Source organism: Festucalex cinctus, chromosome 12, assembly GCF_051991245.1.
Source record: "Festucalex cinctus isolate MCC-2025b chromosome 12, RoL_Fcin_1.0, whole genome shotgun sequence".
NCBI classification, from domain to species: Eukaryota; Metazoa; Chordata; class Actinopteri; order Syngnathiformes; family Syngnathidae; genus Festucalex; species Festucalex cinctus.
In genome coordinates, this window is record NC_135422.1 from 22547642 (window position 1) to 22569156 (window position 21515).

At 39.6% G+C, this 21515-nt stretch overlaps 1 protein-coding gene across 2 annotated transcripts in view; it reads left to right on the plus strand.

The window, feature by feature from the left end:
• The window catches only part of gphna (gephyrin a), a 45871-nt gene that overhangs the window by 21066 nt on the left and 3290 nt on the right, over positions 1-21515 (plus strand). For both annotated transcript variants that reach the window (XM_077538467.1, XM_077538466.1), the window contains 14 exons: positions 6461-6598; positions 9086-9128; positions 9208-9345; positions 9507-9599; positions 9767-9822; positions 11378-11497; positions 11581-11639; positions 11734-11887; positions 11971-12092; positions 14983-15070; positions 15180-15253; positions 18128-18192; positions 19058-19161; positions 20417-20513. In XM_077538467.1, coding sequence (XP_077394593.1) covers positions 6461-6598; positions 9086-9128; positions 9208-9345; positions 9507-9599; positions 9767-9822; positions 11378-11497; positions 11581-11639; positions 11734-11887; positions 11971-12092; positions 14983-15070; positions 15180-15253; positions 18128-18192; positions 19058-19161; positions 20417-20513 — 1351 coding nt within the window. The remainder of the gene's footprint in view (positions 1-6460; positions 6599-9085; positions 9129-9207; positions 9346-9506; positions 9600-9766; positions 9823-11377; positions 11498-11580; positions 11640-11733; positions 11888-11970; positions 12093-14982; positions 15071-15179; positions 15254-18127; positions 18193-19057; positions 19162-20416; positions 20514-21515) is intronic.

Consider the following 21515-nt stretch of genomic DNA (forward strand, 5'->3'; position numbering starts at 1 on the left):
AACAAAAAAAAAAAAAATGTTGTTTGTTTGTACTTTGAAAAGCAAGAGACCATTGTAAGCCCTTTTGGAGGAAATACCAGTACCCACAGAGAATCCTTTGGTCTGGGTTCATGACTATTGAATGCAAGTCTACCAATGTTTCTACTGTATGAAATGGCCAGGGTGAAGGTGAATTACGACCTCACATGAGATCTGCAAGTAAAAACTATTATGGTCGTTTGGCAATTTTACACTCGTCAGCACAAACCTGCATATAAAGGAATAATGAAATATGAATACAGTGTCCCCTCACTTTTAGTGGGTGATACGGTCCACGCCCACCCACAATAGGTGAATTTCTGCAAAGTATAGGTCGTTAGAATAAATAAATGAAAAAAAAAAAATGTATTTTTGTTTTTGAAGTTGAATTATGCATCTACTGAGCCATAATGATCACACCACTCAGTTCCCACCCTTCTAAACACTTGTGAACTTAGTAAAAACCACACAAAAAAAAAAAAAAAAAAGCTGAACTTGTACAGTATACCAGTTGTGTTGCCTTTAAGGCTGTTTCTATATGAATGAGTTCGTGGCTTTAAATAAGGTTAAAAATATTTATTTTTCATTAAAACAAGTTTACTAATTGTTTGGATGAATAATTACGATTATTGTTTGTTTTTAAAGCCCCGCTTATTATCGTTTCAACCTTCAATTCATATTTTCATAATTCTACTGATGAAACATAGACTAACAGCTAGATTAATGAAACATTTGTCATGGCCTGAGGGGATCTGTCTTGTTTTTACTTGCACTAAGCAACTTTGAGGAGGGTGGTAGGACCACTGCACACAAAAAAACTACAAACGAGAAGACTGCTTTAAGACATAGCCTCCTGTACGTCACATCCCCTTTTTCCCCAATTCATTCCAAAGACGGAAGTCGGGTCGAACGTGTATGCGTGATTTCTGTTGTCATGGAGAATCTGCAAAACAACCCAAGAAATAAATAAATAAATACATACATACATAACCCCGGGTTTTCACCGGATGCGGTTGCGGTGCGTTCCGGCGGCGCAAGTAATTAGATTCCATTCATTTGAATGGTGCAGTTTACACCGCTTGCGGGTGCCTTGCGTGTCGTGTCGACTGCGTCTCAGCTGCGGCGTGCCGCAGCCCTTCCGCAAGGATAGACCTATTTTCTATTTTTGCCGGACGCCGCAGCGCTACCGCTGCCTCCGGCAAATGGCAAGCTAGCACAAAACACATCGAGCGGGACAGGAAGACCGACGCAGTTTCAAAATAAATTTCCGGTTACCTTTCAAGATAAAACACTCGCCAGCTCCTATTTCGCAAGCATGCTACCAAAACTATTAATATTGGCCCAGCTTTCATTCGCTGGTTTGACGTCAAAGACTAAGGGGGGAATTTCAAACCAACGCTGCCTTTGCGGGGCTCGGCTCTTTTCCTTCTGGACTAGTATGTAGCTTTCCATGCTCAAATCAAATTGATTATGCTAATGTTAGCTATCTGACATTTGCGTGGTAGCATTAAATACCCATCAGTTCCACACTGACCAGACCAGCCACGCAACACTCAAAAGTACTGTAACAAACTAGGTCGTGTTGTGTGCTTTCTTGTTTACGAGTGCTTGTGAATGCATCGCGGGAAGGGAGGGAGGTGGAGCGCAGCCGTTTGTGTGTTTACAATAAAAAAGGTAAGATTAGATCACCAGCCAATGTCTGCTGCTAACATACTTGCGAAACGTTACAGTACTGTATAAAGAAAAAATAGAAAATAGATAATTGACCTCATTGCTATACATCCTTCACACAGCTACTGCACACAGGAATGTATTTCAGCCGAACTCCAGGCTACCGGGAGATGAGAATTTCACGACGCTATGTGTTGGTCTTCATGGGAAATGTGGTCTTTATTCAAGGCAAAACACTACCGGTTTTGTGCATATGGTGCCGCCATAATCAATCAAAACGGAAAAGTCCTTTGTGTTGCTTTAAAGCAGTGCTTCTCAATTATTTGCTGTCATGCCCCCCCTAGGAAGAAGAAAACACTTCACGACTATAAATATAAATAAATAAATATAATTATCTCCGTCTCTCTCTGCCTGTCTTCTTATCCCTGTTAAATATTTTTTTTATGGTGTCACTTGAGGTTCTGCTACACTTTGTGCCTACACTTCATACTCAAACTCTGTGCTGTGTGCAAAAACCCCTACACCACCGAGCGAATGCTCCCTGCGCGCACTCTGCCAAAGAGAGCGCCACTGCCCCCTAATGTAGTGGAGGTGCAATTGCACTTTATTCTAAGACCGTTAAAAAAATAAAAATAAAAAAGCATGTTCCCAGAGGTCAAACGCGCCCCCCTTGACGAAGCCTCGCGCCCCCCTGGGGGGGCCCCCCACTATTTGAGAATCACAGCTTTTAAAGGAACAGTTTCATTGCTAAACATACTTAATTTTGGGTTTCCGCCAATGTACTTCCAGTTTTTGAGCGTTTATGATGAAACATGTCCGCCTTCACCAAGCATTATGGAAATGTTTTCCACTGCTATCCACATTGAATTATCAGGCTGGAATGCCCTATGGTTCATTTTATTATACTTTATGCATGTCTGTAAATATTAATGCTTATTTTCATTGAAATATTATAATTCAGTGCACTTTCGTTTGCAATGCCGCCACAGTGTAAGAGTATGTAGTGTATGACTTTATGTTCTGGACCCAAATAAAAAGATTGAATAGAAGAGATTGAAGAGTGAATTTGCATTAAGTGAACCGTGAAGTAGCAAGGGACCACTGTATATAATACATTCTGAGCAGGTTTCATTTTACATAATCAAAATTTATATAAAAGGGAGGATTTATTTTTATCCCTTCCTGTTTCTCAGAAAGTTACTATAGGCAAGTTTCCTTGGAGTTTGTACTGTATACTGTATGTCAGAGTCATTTCACAAGCGACTAGCTTAAGACCATCCCAGGCATTTGGTTGTATAATCTCTTCGGTGAATCTGGAGGTGCTTTGTCAGTCTGGTGAAATTACTCAAGTGACCGATTGCTTAAGACACTGTTTCTCAATCCTGGTCCTCGGGGCCCACTTTCCAGCCTATTTTTCATGTCTCCCGATTCCAACGCAGGTGAGGATCGTTATCAGGCTTTTCCAGAGCTTGCTGTTTAGCTGTCATTAGAATCAGCTGCATTGGGAATAGGGAGACATGGAAACCAGGCTGGATAGTGTGCCTTGAGGACCAAGGGTTGAGAAACACTGGCATCAGACATCTCAACTTGCTGTAGAGACCAACAGTTTTTGCATGTTTTACATCCAATTAGCAACTAGAGAGGGCTTGAAGATTGGCATTGCAGCTACAACTTTTATTTTTTATTTAATGTAGACGTTTCCAAAAGTTTTGACATGTGCATAATTTTTGCAATTTTGTCTTTACACACCGCTATGATTTAAAATATCACAATCAAGGTGTGATGTTTTGTCCCATTTAGGGGTCCAGGACTTAAAAGGCATCACCTGCACAGACCTGCAGCAAACACGACCAGGAAACAGAAAAACAAATAAATCATGACCTCAGTCGTAACAATGATTTAAGTGTAGCTTGAGTTTGACATGTGGCATAATTGTATTATTTTTATTTTCAGGGTCTCAATAGCATTTTGATGCAATTATAATTGCAGTTGTGGTTGAAAGTTTACATAGCCTTAGGGTATGTAAACTTACAACTGTAAATATACAAAAGCTAAACGTCTCTCAATGACACAAAAATGCTATGAATCGTCGCAAAAATTCACATGCACATCTCTACTCATGTCAACTTCAACGTCTGAAAATATCGCAATTGCCACACTATTTAGGATTTTATAGGCATTAAGCTTTTTTCTCACCCTATAGTGCGCTCAGAGTTGCCACCTCTTTTGTCTCCAATTAGTGAAAAGTACACTGTTTTGGGTTGCACGACATGCCAAGACTTTTGTAGTCTGTGGTTCCTTCTACTAAGTAACGCTAACGCTCCTACCCACTGAGCTGCGAATGTTGCACTCCGTCAGAGTTCGACAGTGTTTGGAATTAGTTGGAATATATCGCATTTTGTTGCCTTTCTCGCCACTGTTGCAAGGACATTTTGAACATGTTCAAAATGTCCTTGCCAATCCATTATTTCGTCAACATACGCATTTGCTCGTATTCCCCTCGTACTTCATCGTAATTTGTCATAAGACGTGTCGGCAAAGTTCTTTCCGAGGTTCCATTCATAAATTCACTCTGACACCCATGCAGTACGGTGCGAGGGCGCTTGTGTTCAGGCGGAGCGCACTCTGTTTGGAGGAGTGTGGATCTGCTTGGAGCAGCACACGCTTTGAAATCATAATTAAAAACTGAAAAACAAAAAGCTCTTTTGGAGACATGTATTGAACACATTTTCTAGTTTGTATTTCATGTTTTGCAAGTGCTCAATGTGCCCATGCAAAATGGGCAGCGCATGGATAGTCAATCCGGTGATGTCCTCCAAAACGCAACAAGATGTTACGGCCCGGGCAGAAGGTTATATGAACATTAAAATGTCAATGGCATCAGACTCCCTGGAAAAAAAAGTTTTAAGAAATTAAGTGTCAAAATGACATACCATAAACGCTGTTATATTTGACATTTTTGTGCTGCGTGTTCATTTTGGACTTTTCCTGGTCTATTGTGCTATAACAATGCGTATAGCGTCAAGTATTGCCATAATTTAGGTAGTACTCCTACCCATCTCAGGTTTCATCTTCTTCCTTCAAGAAAGAAAGAGAAAGAAAGAAAGGGGGGGGGGGGGGGGGGGGGGGGGGAAGACATTTGTGGAAGTGACTGCAGCGTGACAGAGCCAACATGTCATGCGTGCAACCGGTCCATTACGGTGCCATATGAAAGAAAACTGTGACTGTATGTCACCTAAATTTATGGGTACATTTGCTAATGATAGTCTGAAAATATAAGAACAAAACTCACAGTATTTATTTATTTATTTTTTAAATTCTTCACGATGAAGTTGGATCGATCCGTTGCCTTGTATAGACACAAAACATTACATCACTTTATGTCCAAAAAACAAGGCCTCACCCGAAGGCGCCTTTGACGTTTGTTTTTTCCTTATTCTGTGGTGCTACCTAAATGATGGCAATACATGACAATGCCATATGCAGTTTTACAGCACCAGTAAATGAGTCCAACATGAGGGGGTTAGGGCTAGGGTTACAGTGGTGACATGTCCAATAATTACACTTTCTCATACAAAGTAAACAAACAAACAAACAAAAAAAAACATTTTCATCCGTTCTGTTGGTCAATTTGACCAACTTTTAGGTTAATTCGTGCGTTGTCTAAAAGGTCGCAAAAATGTCGCAGAAGTGTCGCAAAATGACAGACTTCAACATCGTATTTGGCAAATTCAACATTTGCATCGTTTGGCAACATCTGGAGCTCAGTGGGATGCGACCTTTTTTTCCTGTCATTTTTGGAGCATTGACTGAGTGTGTGAGTGTTAGCATAGCCACAGTTCCTCTCGTTACGTAGGTCAGCAGTCCTACCGCCAATAAACAGCAGGTAGCCCGTTCCATTTTGTTATAACGCATGATGTGGTGGTCTGCTTTGTATCACGAGTTGTTCCTTTTCTTCTTCACACTTTTCCCGATATTCTGATGCAAGTAGACCTTGGTTTCATCACTTGAAGAATCTAAAAAATGTAATTTGACGTCACTTTTCTTGATTATTACTAGTGTTTATGCCTTTGTCAAACTTATTTATTTACATTTAACAGGCGCTTTATTTTGGATTCTGCCATTGATATGCCTATCTTCTTCACAGCATTCTTTATTGATGTGAAAGGTTTTTTTTTCTTCACCAAGGAATGTCATGTCACGATGCCAACTGCAAAAGGGAATCCATTTTATCATGCTGATGATCTGAGCCGGTTGATATATGTTCCAACCCTCACCTAAGGTCATGAGCTGGGTCATAAACAAATAAGAACCAGCCAGCAATCTGCCAAAATTCATTTTCTGGGCTCTCGGTTAGAAGCCAGTGTGTGAAGGTTGCTTATCCGGGTGGTGCTCATAATCGAGCTGCTACACCTCCGCATTGAGAGGAGCCATATGAAGTGGCTCGAGCATCTGGTTAGGATGCATCCTGGGCACCTTCCTCGTGAGGGGTTCCAGACACGTCCCACTAGGAGGAGGCCCTGGGTACCACCCAGGACACGCTAAAGACCAGACCATGTCTCGCAGCCTGCCTGGGAACGTCTCAGGGTTCTTCCGGAAGAGGTGGACGTACTGTAGTGTTAACTATAGACCAAATTTTTGATGCATAGTTAGTTAGTTTTTTTTTTTTTTTTTTTAATGTTTCAAAAGTATGTTACTGTGCAGCAAGGCCAAAGTTTTTTTTTAAGGGAGACATGGATAATCTTAACGTCTATGCTGTCTTAACCTGTAGATTCCGGACTCGATCATTTCTCGAGGTGTTCAGGTGCTTCCTCGAGATTCTGCCTCTTTGAGCTCCACCCCTTCTGAGTCACCACGGGCAACACAGGCAACTTCCCGCCTTTCTACTGCATCATGCCCAACACCTAAGGTACACACAAACAGTCACGTTAAAATATGAATATAGACGCTAGAAAACTGAAGCCCGAATCAAGATCTTTTTTGCAACTGGCAGAAAGCAGATTTTTTTTCAACCCCAACTATGTAAAAAGAAACAGTTCCTGAATTTTTGCTCATATCTTGCTGTGTCTGCCCTCTCTCTCAAAGATTTTCAATGTCTTTCCATGCAAGCAGAATACAGATATTCTAAGATGTGCTTTATAAAGACAAGTAATGCTCATTCTAAACAGGAAGAACATGCAAAAACTTCATGCTGGAATTGTTCCAAAGGTCACATTTGCAAGTTGCTGTTTCAGAACTTGTCTCACTGGTAGAAATCACGAGCCTTCCGTTTGAGCCAGCGCACATTTCTTGTTTTTCTGATGATGCTCATGAAACACATTATTCCATCAAGTTCTGAAACATAGATAGGATTATTGGTATTAATGAAAGAAAAACAACAATAATAAAAGAAAAAGAAATTATAATAATGAAAATTTAGTGACAATGAACCAGTGAAAATCAGATATTGCTTTTGAATTGTGGTACAGCAAAATTATTTTTTAAAACAAGCTCATGAAACGGCTTGGGAAAATCTGATGGTACCGCTATCACAGTTTGAAAATTATTTAACCATAGGTGCATTGTTCAACCATGGTATGTCCTCTAATTAGTATCACAGTTGTCTTTGAACTTGTAAGCAGTCACTTAGCCCAATTAAGGGTAAGTCGTCACTATGCTGTATGGTGACATGGTGTGCAAACACACCAATCATGAGCAAAGGAAGCAAAGGGGAGAATTGTCTCAGGAGTGTGGAAAAAGAACATTTTTGACAAGCATGTTCAAGGTAACTACTACATGATTATTAGTTTGATGTTTCTGTGACTGCAGTTGCACATAGGATTCAGAAACTGTAGCTAACCTTCCTACATGTGGCTGCAGGAGGGAAATTGATAACATAATTGAAGTGACGGATAAGACAAATGGTAACAAAAGAGCACAGAACCACCTCCAAAGAAATTAAAGCTGAACTCCGAGGGCAACAAGGTACATCAGTGTCAGATCGCACCATCCGTCAATGTTTGAGCCAAAGTGGACTTCATGGAAGACAACACCACTAGTGAAAATAAATCTTTTAAAATGTAGAATTGACAAGCCTCTGGGAAAATGTCCTAGAGACAGTCGAGCAAAACGGGACCTTTTTAACAAGGCGCATCAGCACTATGTATTTCAAGACTTTCAAGCTATTCTAGACAGAAATGTGCTGCCCAATGTCACGAAGCTTCGTCTCACTTGTCGTTCATGGTTCTTGCAAAAGGATAATTTCTCCAAACATATCTAAGAAAACATTGGACTATTCAGTGGTTTTCAGTTATTCTGTTACTTCCTCCTAGGAAAACGACAACATTTCACACCACCCCCAGCTCTATAAATAGTATCATTTATCTATAAAATTATTGCATCTCTTCACATCATTTTATCATGAAAGAAAACAAAAAAGAAATATAGATCAACTTGCAACAAATAACTTTATTAACGTTGTGTTTTAGACTGTAACAAAAGATTTGATGTGCATGAATTTGCCTGAAATTCAAACAGAAATTAAGAGCACCACTGCCACCTACTGCACAATTACACTTTATTCTGGTATAGCCAAAAATAAAAAAAAATAAAAATTGCATGGGGTCACCACTTGCCCATGCCCTCCCAAGGGACCTGCCCCACTATTTGAGAAGGACTGGACTATTCTGAAGTGGCCTTCCATGATCCTTTTATCTAAAATCCTATTGAACATCTGTGGAAGGAGCTGAAACATGCTGTGTGGAGAAAGAATGCACCCTTCAAAGTTCAAACCTGAGACAACTGAAGAGGTTTGCTCGTGAAGAGTGAAACAAAATACCTCCAGAGAAGTGCTTATGTCTCACTGACAGTTTTGACTGTTGCAAAAGTCATTTTGATTGCAGTGATTGTCTCAAAAGGTCGTCCAACAAAATATGAAGAATTCCATTATTTTTGTCCAGGCCTGTTTCATGATTTTTTTTTTTTTTTTTTTTAAATACTTCTGTTGAACCACAATTAAAAAGAATTGCCTATTTTCATTTGCTAATTTCCCATTAAATATTTTACTATAATATTTTTTCTTCCATTCTTTTATTTTTTCTTCTTTCTTCAACAGAGCGGTACCATCAATTTTGTTCATATGTGTAATAGCAATGTAAACTTATATTGCCGCAAAAGTTATAATAGATTGGTTGCTCTGGTTTTTAGAAGTCAAAGTCGAATGAAGGCTGTGTCAAAGGTAACCAAGTTCATTATGATTTTCAAGCAATTTTAAATAATATCTCTACTTTCAATCATCCACTCCCAATCCTTTGTGAGGAGTCAATTAAGTTGAAGTGTCCTGCAAAGAAGTCAAGGATTTGAGTTCGTTCCATGCAAGTCAAACTACTAAAACAGGAAAATCATTGTCCACCCCCAGGTCCAGTCCCGATGTGGCAGTAATGAGAACATCCTAAGGGCCAGTAAGTTATTTACACATCACCATTGACCATCTGCATTACTGTGCAAAATCTAACTTTTGTTGTGTGGGTGTGTGTGCAGGCCACAGTGCGGTAGACATCAGCAAAGTGGCACGACGTCATCGGATGTCCCCGTTTCCACTGACATCAATGGACAAAGCCTTCATCACTGTTTTAGAGATGACTCCTATTCTGGGAATTGAAGTCATTAACTACAGAGGTCAGTCTCCAGCATGGATTGTGTGCTGTGTGCACTGATCCGTTTTTTCGGTCATATTTCAACTACTATGTGCGCAGTTAAGTTCATTTTAATGTCTAACTGTACCTGTTGTGGTGGTTGTAATGCTGTTGATATGGTTTTGGAAATGTTGTTGTTTCTAGACGGATTGGGTCGAGTGCTTGCTCAGGACATCTATGCCAAAGACAACCTTCCTCCATTTCCCGCCTCAGTTAAAGATGGCTATGCTGTAAGAGGTAGGCATTTTGGTTAAAGCTGACTGTTTTTGCAATCAATTAGATTTTTGATGAGGATGAGATTTTTCACAGTATATTCAGTATTGAAAAAAAATCTTAAATAACCATTCAAGAGAGATGCTCTAGTTTTCAGTTAATTGTATTTATGTAATTTTTTTGTCCTGCAGCTGCTGATGGCCCAGGTGATCGCTTCATCATGGGAGAATCACAAGCTGGACAACAGGTCAGCCGTTATTCATTAGTCAGTACGATCGATATGAGCAGTTCAGCTAATTTCCATTTTCAAAAGTAATAAGATAACAATTATACGGAGCGTCCTTCTTTGGCAGTCTCCTATTCGGATACGACCTGCAATGGTACAGATTTTAAAGGGGGAGAACTATACACTTTAAAACAAAGACAAATTAACTCTTTGTTTTGCTTATGTTTCCTAAATGTTGAGTCTTCCTCTGCACTGTATCTGTCAGTTTATTAAGTTCATGATGGGTATGATTGTGTCTGCATATGCCAATAACTAGATCGAGGCACAAATGATAAGGGATGCATGTTCTCTGTTTTCAGCATTTTTGTTTTTTTTAGCTTTAACATTCAGAGTTCACAGACACCGGAAAGGTCGAGCTGAATGTATCATTTGAGCAGTCAAAGCAAAGCCCTCAGTCAGCCTTCCATCCATCCATCCATTTTCTGAACCGCTTACTCCTCACAAGGGCCGTGGGGGGTGCTGGAGCCTATCTCAGCTGGCTATGGGCAGTAGGCGGGGTACACCCTGAACTGGTCGCCAGCCAATCGCAGTCAGTCAGCCTTGTCCCTGGCAACTTACAAATGGGTAAATTAGGATCTTGAAAAACACCACTGAAATCAAATGGCAGGCTGACGAGAACTGTTTTGATTAGTGAAAGCTTAAAGCTACTGAATGCAGAAAATTGCCACCTGTTAATGAAAAATTAAACTGCAACCACCTTTCTTCACATACACAATGCGCACATGACATCACATCCACAGACAGAGGGTGGGAAATTTGGATCCAGTCTGAAAACTATTGGCCAGAGGCTTGCAGGAGTCCGCATTATGAACAGCTAAGGTATTAATCTACTAATTAGATGTTTCAGTCATAAATGGTCAAATAAAAAGGCTACTGTAAAAATATTTTTGGCCAAATAGTTTCAAAGAGCAGCTTTAATATGGTATGACTTAGAATTCATTTTAGAATGAAATTACATGTACTACACGTTGCACATTGGAAGAAACACAGCAATGCTACAACCTTTGCTAACCATATAAGGTAGGCTATCACGTTTTGAACATTTACAGCATAAAAAAATGTTTGCAACTTGTCACGCGTTGGTACAATACTGTATGAACACGCCATCAATGTTTTAACAGCCCATCCTTAATGAATGACAAATCCAACACTCAAAGTAAGAGAGTAGCTCATTCACAACACAACAAGGCATCGTACGCACATTCCGTGGTCATCCCCGATGGCTTTCTTTGGTACGCGATTGTACAACAGCTCATATTGCCTGAAGGCTCACAAAAGTAAAACATGGATTGACGGTGTGCTTGTAAAAATATTCACAGCCACATTACTGATTACTTACTGTCGCTCTGAACTGCTGGAATGAGTTAACAAAAAAAAAAGACGCTCCCATGGGAAATTATAAATATGTTTTATTTTTGAAGCATTTACTGGTAAGAAACAGAAGTAAGAATTATAAGCTTGAGCCAGTGTGTACTGCAGTTCAAAGTTGACAGTTGTAATATGTGCATCAATGCAGCCCACCCACACGGTGATGCCAGGCCAAGTGATGAGGGTGACCACCGGTGCTCCCATTCCTTGCGGCGCTGACGCAGTAGTCCAAGTGGAAGACACAGAACTCTTGAGGGAGTCTGAAGATGTAAGCAAAAAAACAAGTTGTTGGCGGGGAGTACATGTTTCTCATCAAGAGTAGTTTTATTATCTCTGCTACGTATTTTTCAGGGCACAGAAGAGTTAGAAGTGAGGATTATGGTGCAGGCCCGGCCTGGACAGGACATCAGGTCAAAAGAACAACAGCCAGCGCACGCACAGTCACGCCTAAAGGTACTTCAGAATTTCACCTGTAATTGAATCCAATTCTTTTGGTCTGTTCAGGCCTATAGGTCATGACATCAGACGAGGAGAGTGTGTGTTAGCCAAAGGGACACACATGGGCCCATCAGAGATTGGTCTGCTGGCTACTGTGGGAGTGACTGATGTCAGCGTGCACAAGTTCCCAGTGGTGGCTGTCATGTCTACTGGGAATGAGGTGCGTGCGCACTGCACAGATACTCCTAAGATTATTCCCGCTGTGTCCTCTATTAATAAGCCCACTGATTTATTGTACTCAAGCTTTTGAATCCAGAGGATGACCTCCACCCAGGAAAGATCAGAGACTCCAACCGCTCGACTCTGCTCGCCACCATCCAGGAACATGGATACCCCACCATCAACCTGGGCATTGTTGGAGACAAGTAAATCATTACAAATATATCTCAGGCATTAAAATCTGTCACCTCTCGGCCAAATTCGGCGTTTTGAAACCAAAATAGGTCACTTATGTGAATTGTGCAGATACGTTGAGAAAATAAAAAGGTGACCTCCGGGTAGGATGGGTACTGAAGAAGAGGGCACCGGTTCATGTTAAATCAAACGGTGACATGATCCAAAGCAAATTGTGATTGAGCGGGAGTAGATCTGTTGGTAATTTTCTATTGCGCACTTGGACGCAGCGGGGTACGTGCAACCAGCGTACTGATGTCACCCACTCGCACTGGATTTCATTCACGCGACATTTCCTGTTTTGGGTGGAAGCAAGCGAGATTTGACCGCCAACAAGCCAAACGAGAGTGAAGCTTTGCGGTTCCTAGCATGTTTTGGTTGAGCACGGTGGTGCCCCACCTGATGCGTGGATTTCTTGGTGCTGAACGCAAGCGGCAGCTGGGATGTCGCAGACTTCGACTCGCCTATATGCGGGAAGCACCGTCACGTTGCCCGCCTCTCGGCGCGGACACAGCAGATGTCAGTCTTCAACCACCGATTGGGTGAAGTTTTGCTGTAAGGTGTGTGGCTTGACCATTGTTACAATATATTATGGAGTTTTACAACAATACTTACCACGTACTTATAATTTCATAGGTACCGATAAAACTGCAAAATCTTGTGCTCAACATATTGCACTAGCAAGCATTACGTTCCGCGTCGGATACATGAAAATTATGGAGGACCAAAACTGCCAAAATTCGAAATAAATAAATGACTACATAAATAAATAAATGACTAAAACTGAAAATAAAAATCAATATTAAAAAATATAATTTGAAAAACATATCTAAAAAATAAAAATAAGTCGAAATAAATCCGTTTTTATTTTCACTTTTAGTCATTTATTTAGTTATTTATTTATTTAGTCATTTATTTATCTATTTATTTAGTCATTTATTTAGTCATTTATTTTGAATTTTGGCAGTTTTGGGCTGTACTGCCAAGTGGAAATGTTATTCAAATGAGGGGGCGGTCCTAAGCATGTCTTGGGTTGGAGTCAGCCGTTGCTAACTGCCTGTCATTGGTCGAGTGAGGAGCTCGGCGAACAAGGAAGTCTCACCGGCTTACAATGGAGAGCTCCAGCAATGGACGACGATCGTGTCCACTGTCACCTCAACTTGCGACTTGAGTTGTTAGACAACAAGTGAGAGCAGACAGTGGACAAGATAGTCGTCCATTGCTGGAGCTCTCCATTGCAAGCAGGCGAGACTTCCTTGTTCGCCGAGCTGCTCACTCGACCAATGACAGGCAGTTTGCAACGGCGGAGTCCCGCCCAAGACAAGCTTAGGACCGCCCCCTCATTTGAATAACATTTCCACTTGGCAGTATGGCCCAAAATTGCCAAAATTCAAAATAAATAAATGACTAAAAAAATAAATGACTAAATAAATAACTAAATCAAAAAATGACTAAATAAATAAATGACTAAAAGTGAAAATTAAAAGGGATTTATGTCTATTTATATTTATTTTTTTAGATATAATTTTTGAACTCTATTTTTTATATTGATTTTTATTTTCACTTTTAGTCATTTATTTATTTATGTAGTCATTTATTAATTTTGAATTTTGGCAGTTTTGGTCCTCCATAGAAAATGAGTTTGCTCCTGAGTCCCAATTATTTTCTCTCTCTTCATTGTCGTTCACGTCTTCCTCCAGCTGTCATTTTTTTGCGAGATTTTACTTCGGGTCGGGTTCAAATTCATCGCGCTATGCGCGGCAGGCACATTTTTGAAAATTTATTTAGAAAATTGCACAATTATGCAGTTGTTTTAAGGAACCAAAATAACACAAATACAATTATTTATCTTCTCTTCTTGTAGTACTGCTTAACTTTGTTCTTTGTTATTTATTGTAAAGAATTTTACTTCTCATTTTGTAATTTGTAATAATTTATTTTTTGTATTATTGATACTTTATTAATGTTATACCTTGATTATTTTTTATTTTTACTTCATCTTTGGCTCATATGTTTTAAATGCATGATGTTTTATTGTTTGTTAGATTTTACTTAATGAAAAATAACTGGCAAAGTGAATGTTCTTTTATAAAATTATGATTTTATTGTTAAATAAATTAACATTTATTACCACAAACAATAGAACAAAAGTATCGAAAATTGTTATTATTCTGTACCGGTATCAGTTCCCCAATATTGATAATTGGAACCAAATGGGTTCAAATGCGAAAGGTACCAAACCCTACTTAAACACAGCGCATGCTGTTTTTTCAACATCCATCCCTGGTCCAATAAATGTGGCAAACTGTTTTTCTTGACGCCGTAAAATTTTGAACATTTAAATTCACCATCCCTTCGTCCACCGCATGCCCCCAACCCGTTTGATGAGTGCCTGACGAATATTAACGTGCAAAATTTTGCTCCAAGTGCTTCTCACCTTTTTCACCCCTGACCCGTTTTCATGCCTGTATATATAACATATTTCCTGTTTCGGTAAAAGTTAATACCAAGCTGATTCATTCTGTCTCTTTGAACTTTGTGCAAATATTTCATACTGTAAGTTACAACAATATTAGAATACTTTATACGCAACTATAATAACTAATATTTCTCAAGGACATGTCAACATGGTCACAAGGGCGGGAGATCAAACCCACAAAAATCTGGGTTGGAAGACACCCTACCACTGAGCCAAGCCCCAGGAAAGGGGAAAATACCTTTTTTTTTTTTCTTTTTTTTTCTTCTTTTTTTTTTTTGCACTGTATATAGAGTATCATCCACACCTTTCAAATACTTCTCTTGTTTGAAATGTAACAGATTTCACTCATTCATGAAGGTGACATTTTGCACCTGTCTGTGCAGCCCCGATGATCTGCTCTCGGCTCTCCATGAGGGAATCAGTCGTGCTGATGTCATCATCACCTCAGGGGGTGTGTCCATGGGAGAGAAGGTAAGCTCCACCCTCTGAATCATCCACTTTGAGTCATCTGGCAAAATTTGATTAAATACATCTGGCACAGTCAGCTGACCGTAACTTACGTACTTGCGTGTCCAACCAGGATTTCCTGAAGCAGGTGCTGGATATTGACCTTCATGCTCAGATTCACTTTGGCCGCGTGTTCATGAAGCCAGGGTGAGTAGACCCGAAGGACATCATTTTTCTTTATTACCCTTTCATCTTCATTTAATGACTTCTCTCCTTACATTCACTAGAATACCGTATCACATTGTATCCTTGTTGTTGAAAGTGAAAGCAAGTTGCCCTAACTACCATTCTTCATCTTAAGAATCAGTCGTCTTCTCCTGAGTATGAACGCAATGAATTTTGAAGCAGGTTTTGCCGTGTTCCTCGTGACACATTCACCTTAGAAGTTAGACCTCATTCTAATGCTAACTAGTTACTAAAACTGACAATGCAACTTGGTAGCTACCGTAATTGCTGGACTATAAAACGCACCAGATTATAAGACGCACCCACTACATTTCTAAAGGAAAAAGCATTTTGTCCATACATAAGCCGCACCTGACTATAAGCCGCATGTGCCCACATTGAAAATGAGATATTTACAAAGAAAGACGGTACTATGTAAGTGAGGACCAGTGAACAATTTGATTATTGTAAGCAGAAGATCTCGCTTATCCACTTTCAACTCGCAGAATGCAGGCAAGTCATTCTTCCGTGTCATCTACAATCACGGTGTCACGGCAAAATTAAATCACCATGTAGCAACAAACTAGAAAGCACTACCAAAACCAATACAACAACTAGAACACTAACTAGCAGAATATTTATCACAGACTTGCATTTTAAACACCCTTTCAATCGCCAGTGCCACAAAGCATACTGGGAGCGACCTCCAAGGTCCCAGCGACGCTACAAATGGTAGTATGCCATTATCAGTATGCTAAAACATATGCTAGCACATGCTAGCGCTAGTTTTTAAAAAGGCAGAGAGCAAATAACAATGTACTCACGTGGCTTTTGATCAATCACAAATCCCTCAAAGTCCTTGTCTTCTGTATCCGAAACAAACTAGGCAACTCCATCACAAGCACCAGGCTCTGTCTCATTGTCAGCGTTGACGTGCGTTCCTCGTTCGCTCCTCGTTCGCTCCTTATTGAACGTCACCGTCCCCGCTCTCTCGCTCCCTCCCCACGCTAGCTGATCGCGTCTTCTTCGCATATTAGTGTCAATCAAACAATTAACTTTAAAGCAGCTATATGGAAGATTTAAAATTTCAAATCTCTACTGCCACCTGTGGCCGAAAACAAACTGTACGCTCGTACACGCTGTGCGCACTCGTATGTGCACGACCTCAATACTGAAGACTGGTCTCTTCATATCCAATGAAACTATGTTTTCAGAGGTAAGAAGTTTTATAATGTTATACAAAGTTGGCCACTTCACGGAATGAGACTCTCGATCCCCACTAAACAATTGATGTCCATGGGACGTGCAGATCATATTGCATTAGTCGGTCGAAGTCCAGTCCTGTGCTGTACTCCAAAACGATGTGCAAATTACGTCAATTAATTGGACCTCATTCCGATGTTAATATGCAGTTAGTTACATATTGTAGTCACCCCGCTCGACGGACGTCAACCTGATTCTAGTCATTATTAGTGTATGTCGTCCCCAGGCTAGCGTCATTGTGCATTACCCGAAAGGTGGGATGTCAGTTATGGAAATTGACGATTGTGAAAAACATATAGACCCATTCACTACTTAGTGTGATATGGCCGTGAATGTTATCGCCATTCAGTAGTACCGTTCACCTTCCGTTAGCATAATGTAGCTACAATAGGCTGTTTTCACGGAGGAAAATAAGGCAACATTTAGTCTGATTGAAACGCCGCGGAATGGAACGTCTGTTCTTCATAAAAGTCATTCTGTTCTACTACATTCAACTTTGCCGCCCCTTTCACGCTAAATGTTGCCGTCCACCTCACTTTCACCCCAATAGTTACGACCGAGAAGTGATCGATCTTGAGGTTACTGCTATTTGAAAACAACACATTTTCTTCTAAATGTCAAGACACTCGCTTCTTACCTTTTGGAGTAGAAAGAAAGCCAGCTGTGAATCACTTTTCTAATCCAAGTCCGATCTCAACTCTCTCCACCACTGAAATGTCAAACCAATGTTCACTCTCGTTCTTGCCCAGCGTCGGTCACTATCAAGTTTAGATGTATTTTTTTATTTTTTCGTGGCACTTGACATTGTTTTAATTTTTTTTTAAGCAGCCTTCCGCGGAGTAACAGCGGGTGTCTGGGGCAGCGAAAATCTGTACTAGTTCCGTCTTCGCGCGACAGGAAACACCTGACGATGACGCGCATGACGTCACATCCCACAGACAGAGGGCGGGAAATTCGAAGGATTCGGACCGGACGCTTCCAAAATAATATTGGCCAGAGGCTTGTAGGAGTACCCATTGTGAACAGCTAAGATGTAGATCTACTAATTAGAATATGTTTCAGTCATAAATGGTCAAATAAAAAGGCTATTGTTAAGATATTTTTGGGGGAAATCCTACATAGAGTAGCTTTAAGGGGCTGGTTTAGCTCTAAAACAAGCAAACAAAGAAGAAGAAGAAGAAGAAGAAAAAAAGAGGACACATGCTCACTGAACATGCATGCTTTAACTTAATGGCAGAAGTTCCCCACTTCTTTTCATGTATCCTTCCGCCGATGGCCTCATTCACAGTACAAAATAGATCCCCAAAGATATCAATGTAAAAATAAATCAATTTGTCAATGGGAAATCCTCCCACACAGAAAGAGAAAAAGATCAAATATTCTCTCGCTTCCAGTGTTAATTTAATTAATTTTAGGACTACAAATGCTTGTTACAGTTCAGGATGAAAAATTCATATATTAGCCGCATCATTGTATAAGCCGCAGGGTTGAAAGCGTGAGAAAAAATTCACGGCTTATAGTCCGGCAATTACGGTAATGCAATCTTTGCTTTGAAAGCTATGCTTAGAAAAAGTGCTCTGTGTTTCTTTTCAGTCTTCCTACTACCTTTGCCACTGTTGACATTGATGGAGCACGGAAACTCATCTTTGCTCTGCCAGGTACGAAACTCGTGTCTGTGTATGTTTGGGTTGCGGTCAGTGGGAGATTTTGTTGGCATCTCACATTCTACTATAGCATTCATCTTGTCTTCTGTTTAATAGGGATAGGTCCATACCGATACCGGGCCTTATTTCAAGGCATCGGTACTCGCATACCTCTTGTGGCCGTTTTACCATCAGGAACTAGAAATGATTTCATGCAATTTTAAGAAAAAATACTATATTGGTATATTTGATTATTTCTTTAGAATTATCTGTCATCATTGTTTTGGGGAAGTTTTATGTAATAACAGTAGTGGTGCCAGTATCGGTGAGTACTCAATAGTTGAGTATCATGTTATGTGTCTAAAAGTAGTTGATTGGATTGTAAAACCTTCAAAATAAACTTCCCCAACCAACCTGACTGAGTCCGATCAATATCCAAACGATGATATATTTTTTATTTTTTTTTTAACCAAAATGCAGTTATTTATGATGCAGTACAATTCTCTACCAAAGCGAACTACAAGAAAAAAGACATTCTTAAATGAATACCTCTCTGACAATTTCAATGACAACTGAGAAAATTACCTTTGCAAAAATGGAATCTTAGCTGCAGCTCGTGTAGGAATGCAATTACATATAGCAAGTATATTCACACCACTGAGTGGTCATGTCAAATGTTCTTACTTTTCTGTTCTCCCCTTACTTTTTAATTAGCTGATGGAAGTCAGATATAAAATAGGCCATTTTGAATGGTGGTTCTACTCGTTCCATTTCTTCAAAATGCCTCCACTTAATGTTTATATACTATACTGCAATTTAGCTGGCATGAAGTGCTTGTTTATTTTTTCCTCCTCAGAACTGTGATAACTTGTTTTTGTAGGTAACCCAGTGTCTGCAGTGGTCACATGTAATCTCTTTGTGATTCCTGCACTGAGGAAGATGCAAGGCATTCTGGACCCTCGACCCACGATTATTAAAGCAAGGGTAACCATCTTACACACATTGACAAAGAACAGCCGAAAAGACAAAAAAAATAAATAAATAAAAATTAAAGACAACTGAAGAATTTTTTTTTTCTATTGATCTATGTCAGTCTGTCCAGGGTATCCAATGCATAATAGGTTTTGGACTATATTACTTTGTTGTTCTCAATACATGGAGGTTTTGGTCAAGTTACTTTTCTGTCACAACAAAGAGCGGGATTATCTCGCAGACAGAATGAAGATGAGCATTTGTCCCTGTTCTCATCTTCTAAAGTAGAGCTGGGTATCAATTCTAATTTCCTCAGTTGATTCGAATTCGATTTGATTTAAAAAAAATTCTGATTTGATTTGCTTCAATTCAATCCGATATTGATTAATTAACAGCAATTGTTCTTAAATATCAATGACTTGATTAAAAACTCTGTGACCCTTGTGAGGAGCAAGCGGTTAAGAAAATGGATGGATGGATAGATGGATGGATGATAAAAACTCCACGAACATTACATTTTGCGGTGGTAGTAACTGGTTAAATGATTTATTAATTAAAAGTAACAGGTGTTACAATCACTTACTTGTAAGTGTTAGAGGAACATTGACATCAGTAAGGATGAGATTAAAATATTTTCATAATTCTAATTAGGGGTATACTAAAAAAAAATAATAATCGATATCGTTACGGGCCTCATTACAGTACACGTATTGAAATTAGGGGTGGGAGAAAAAATCGATATCGCAATATATTGTTGCGCTCTCTGTTGCAATAAATTATCAATACACTGACGGTAGATATCGATATAATGTGTCCTGTGGTGCAGTGTTATGTTATAAATGTTTATGCACTTTAATTTGTCTCACTTTACAATGTTTACAGTTAAACGGCTCAGAGGCAGTGAGGCACTATGCAGAACTTTGTATATTGTACAAAATGTTGGCATTGAATAAATGCATAATTAGACATTTTCCTTTTTATGGGCATTTGTTGGCTTTTTCAGTGACATATCGTGATATTGCTATTTTTTTATTTGACAATATATCAAAAGTCGTAGCTTTCATGTATCGTGATATTATCGATATTGTGAGCCAAATATCGTCACAGTATCGAATTGTGGTTTACCCGTATCGTCCCACCCCTAATTGAAATGCAGGCGTTAGAATCAATATTGCTAATTAATTTGAAATGGGGCGTTAAGGAGCTGTATGTTCATGTCACGTCTCTCAACAGAGCAGACTCGTTCATTCATTTTTTTCTGTTTTAGCTTTCATGTGATGTGAAGCTGGATCCTAGACCAGAGTACCATCGCTGCATTCTCACCTGGCATCACCAAGAGCCACTGCCCTGGGCTCAAAGCACAGGTGCGAACATGCACGCACACAAGTATGTGCTACATGTTGACTGGCATTTCATCATTTCCACTACGACAGGGGTGGCAAACTGCGGTCCTCTTGGGCCGGAGTGCTGCAGGTTTGATAAGATTTCCCTACTCGAAGTGCAGCTGATTCCAATGAACAGGCTCGTTATCAGGCTTCTGATCATGAATCAGCTGTGTTGAAGAAGGGAAATATCCAAAACCTGCAGGACTGTGGCTCTCGAGGACCGGATCTCGCCACCCCTGCTCTATGACCAACAAACGCACGTTTAATTCCTATCAACCAAAAGGCAGCTCACATCTAATTTCTGTTCCAAATTTTCCAGCTAAACATTCAATATTTGTTGTTATATTCCAATTTACAGTTTCAGTTACTAACAACAGGTTGATGACAATAGAAACTGGGTAGTTTACATACTCTGGCTGAGTCGAATCGGCAATTGAAAGCTTTTATACTAATTTGTAGTCTTCATTTGTTTTTTTTGGTTTTTTTTTTATCCTTTATGTAGTGGTTAATATGGGATAAAAAAAAAGTGCGTTATTGTGACTTGTATTTATCTCAATTTTTAATGGCATTCTCAAATTATTAATCAACTGAAATTGAAAAAAAAAAAACGTATACCTGAAGTATGTATAGATGACCTATTATATTATGCTTTCCCATAAGGATATAGTTTGCTTTTTCATGAATTAATATTGTCTGCAACACATAGATAAAATGTGACAATACCCCTCCCCCCCACACACAAACACACACACACACACACACACACACACACACACTTCTGTCATAATAAGCCTTCAGTTATGTTCACATTCTTACATACACAAGTTAATGCAGTGGAATACAAGAGCTGTATCAACAGTGCTGCCTTTTATACTGTATTTAAAAAAAAAAGGGGGGGGGTGATCACTTGTGATTTACACTGTCAATGAAATATGAAATGAACTACATTACCAAAACTACTTCAAATGAAGCAATGCAGTT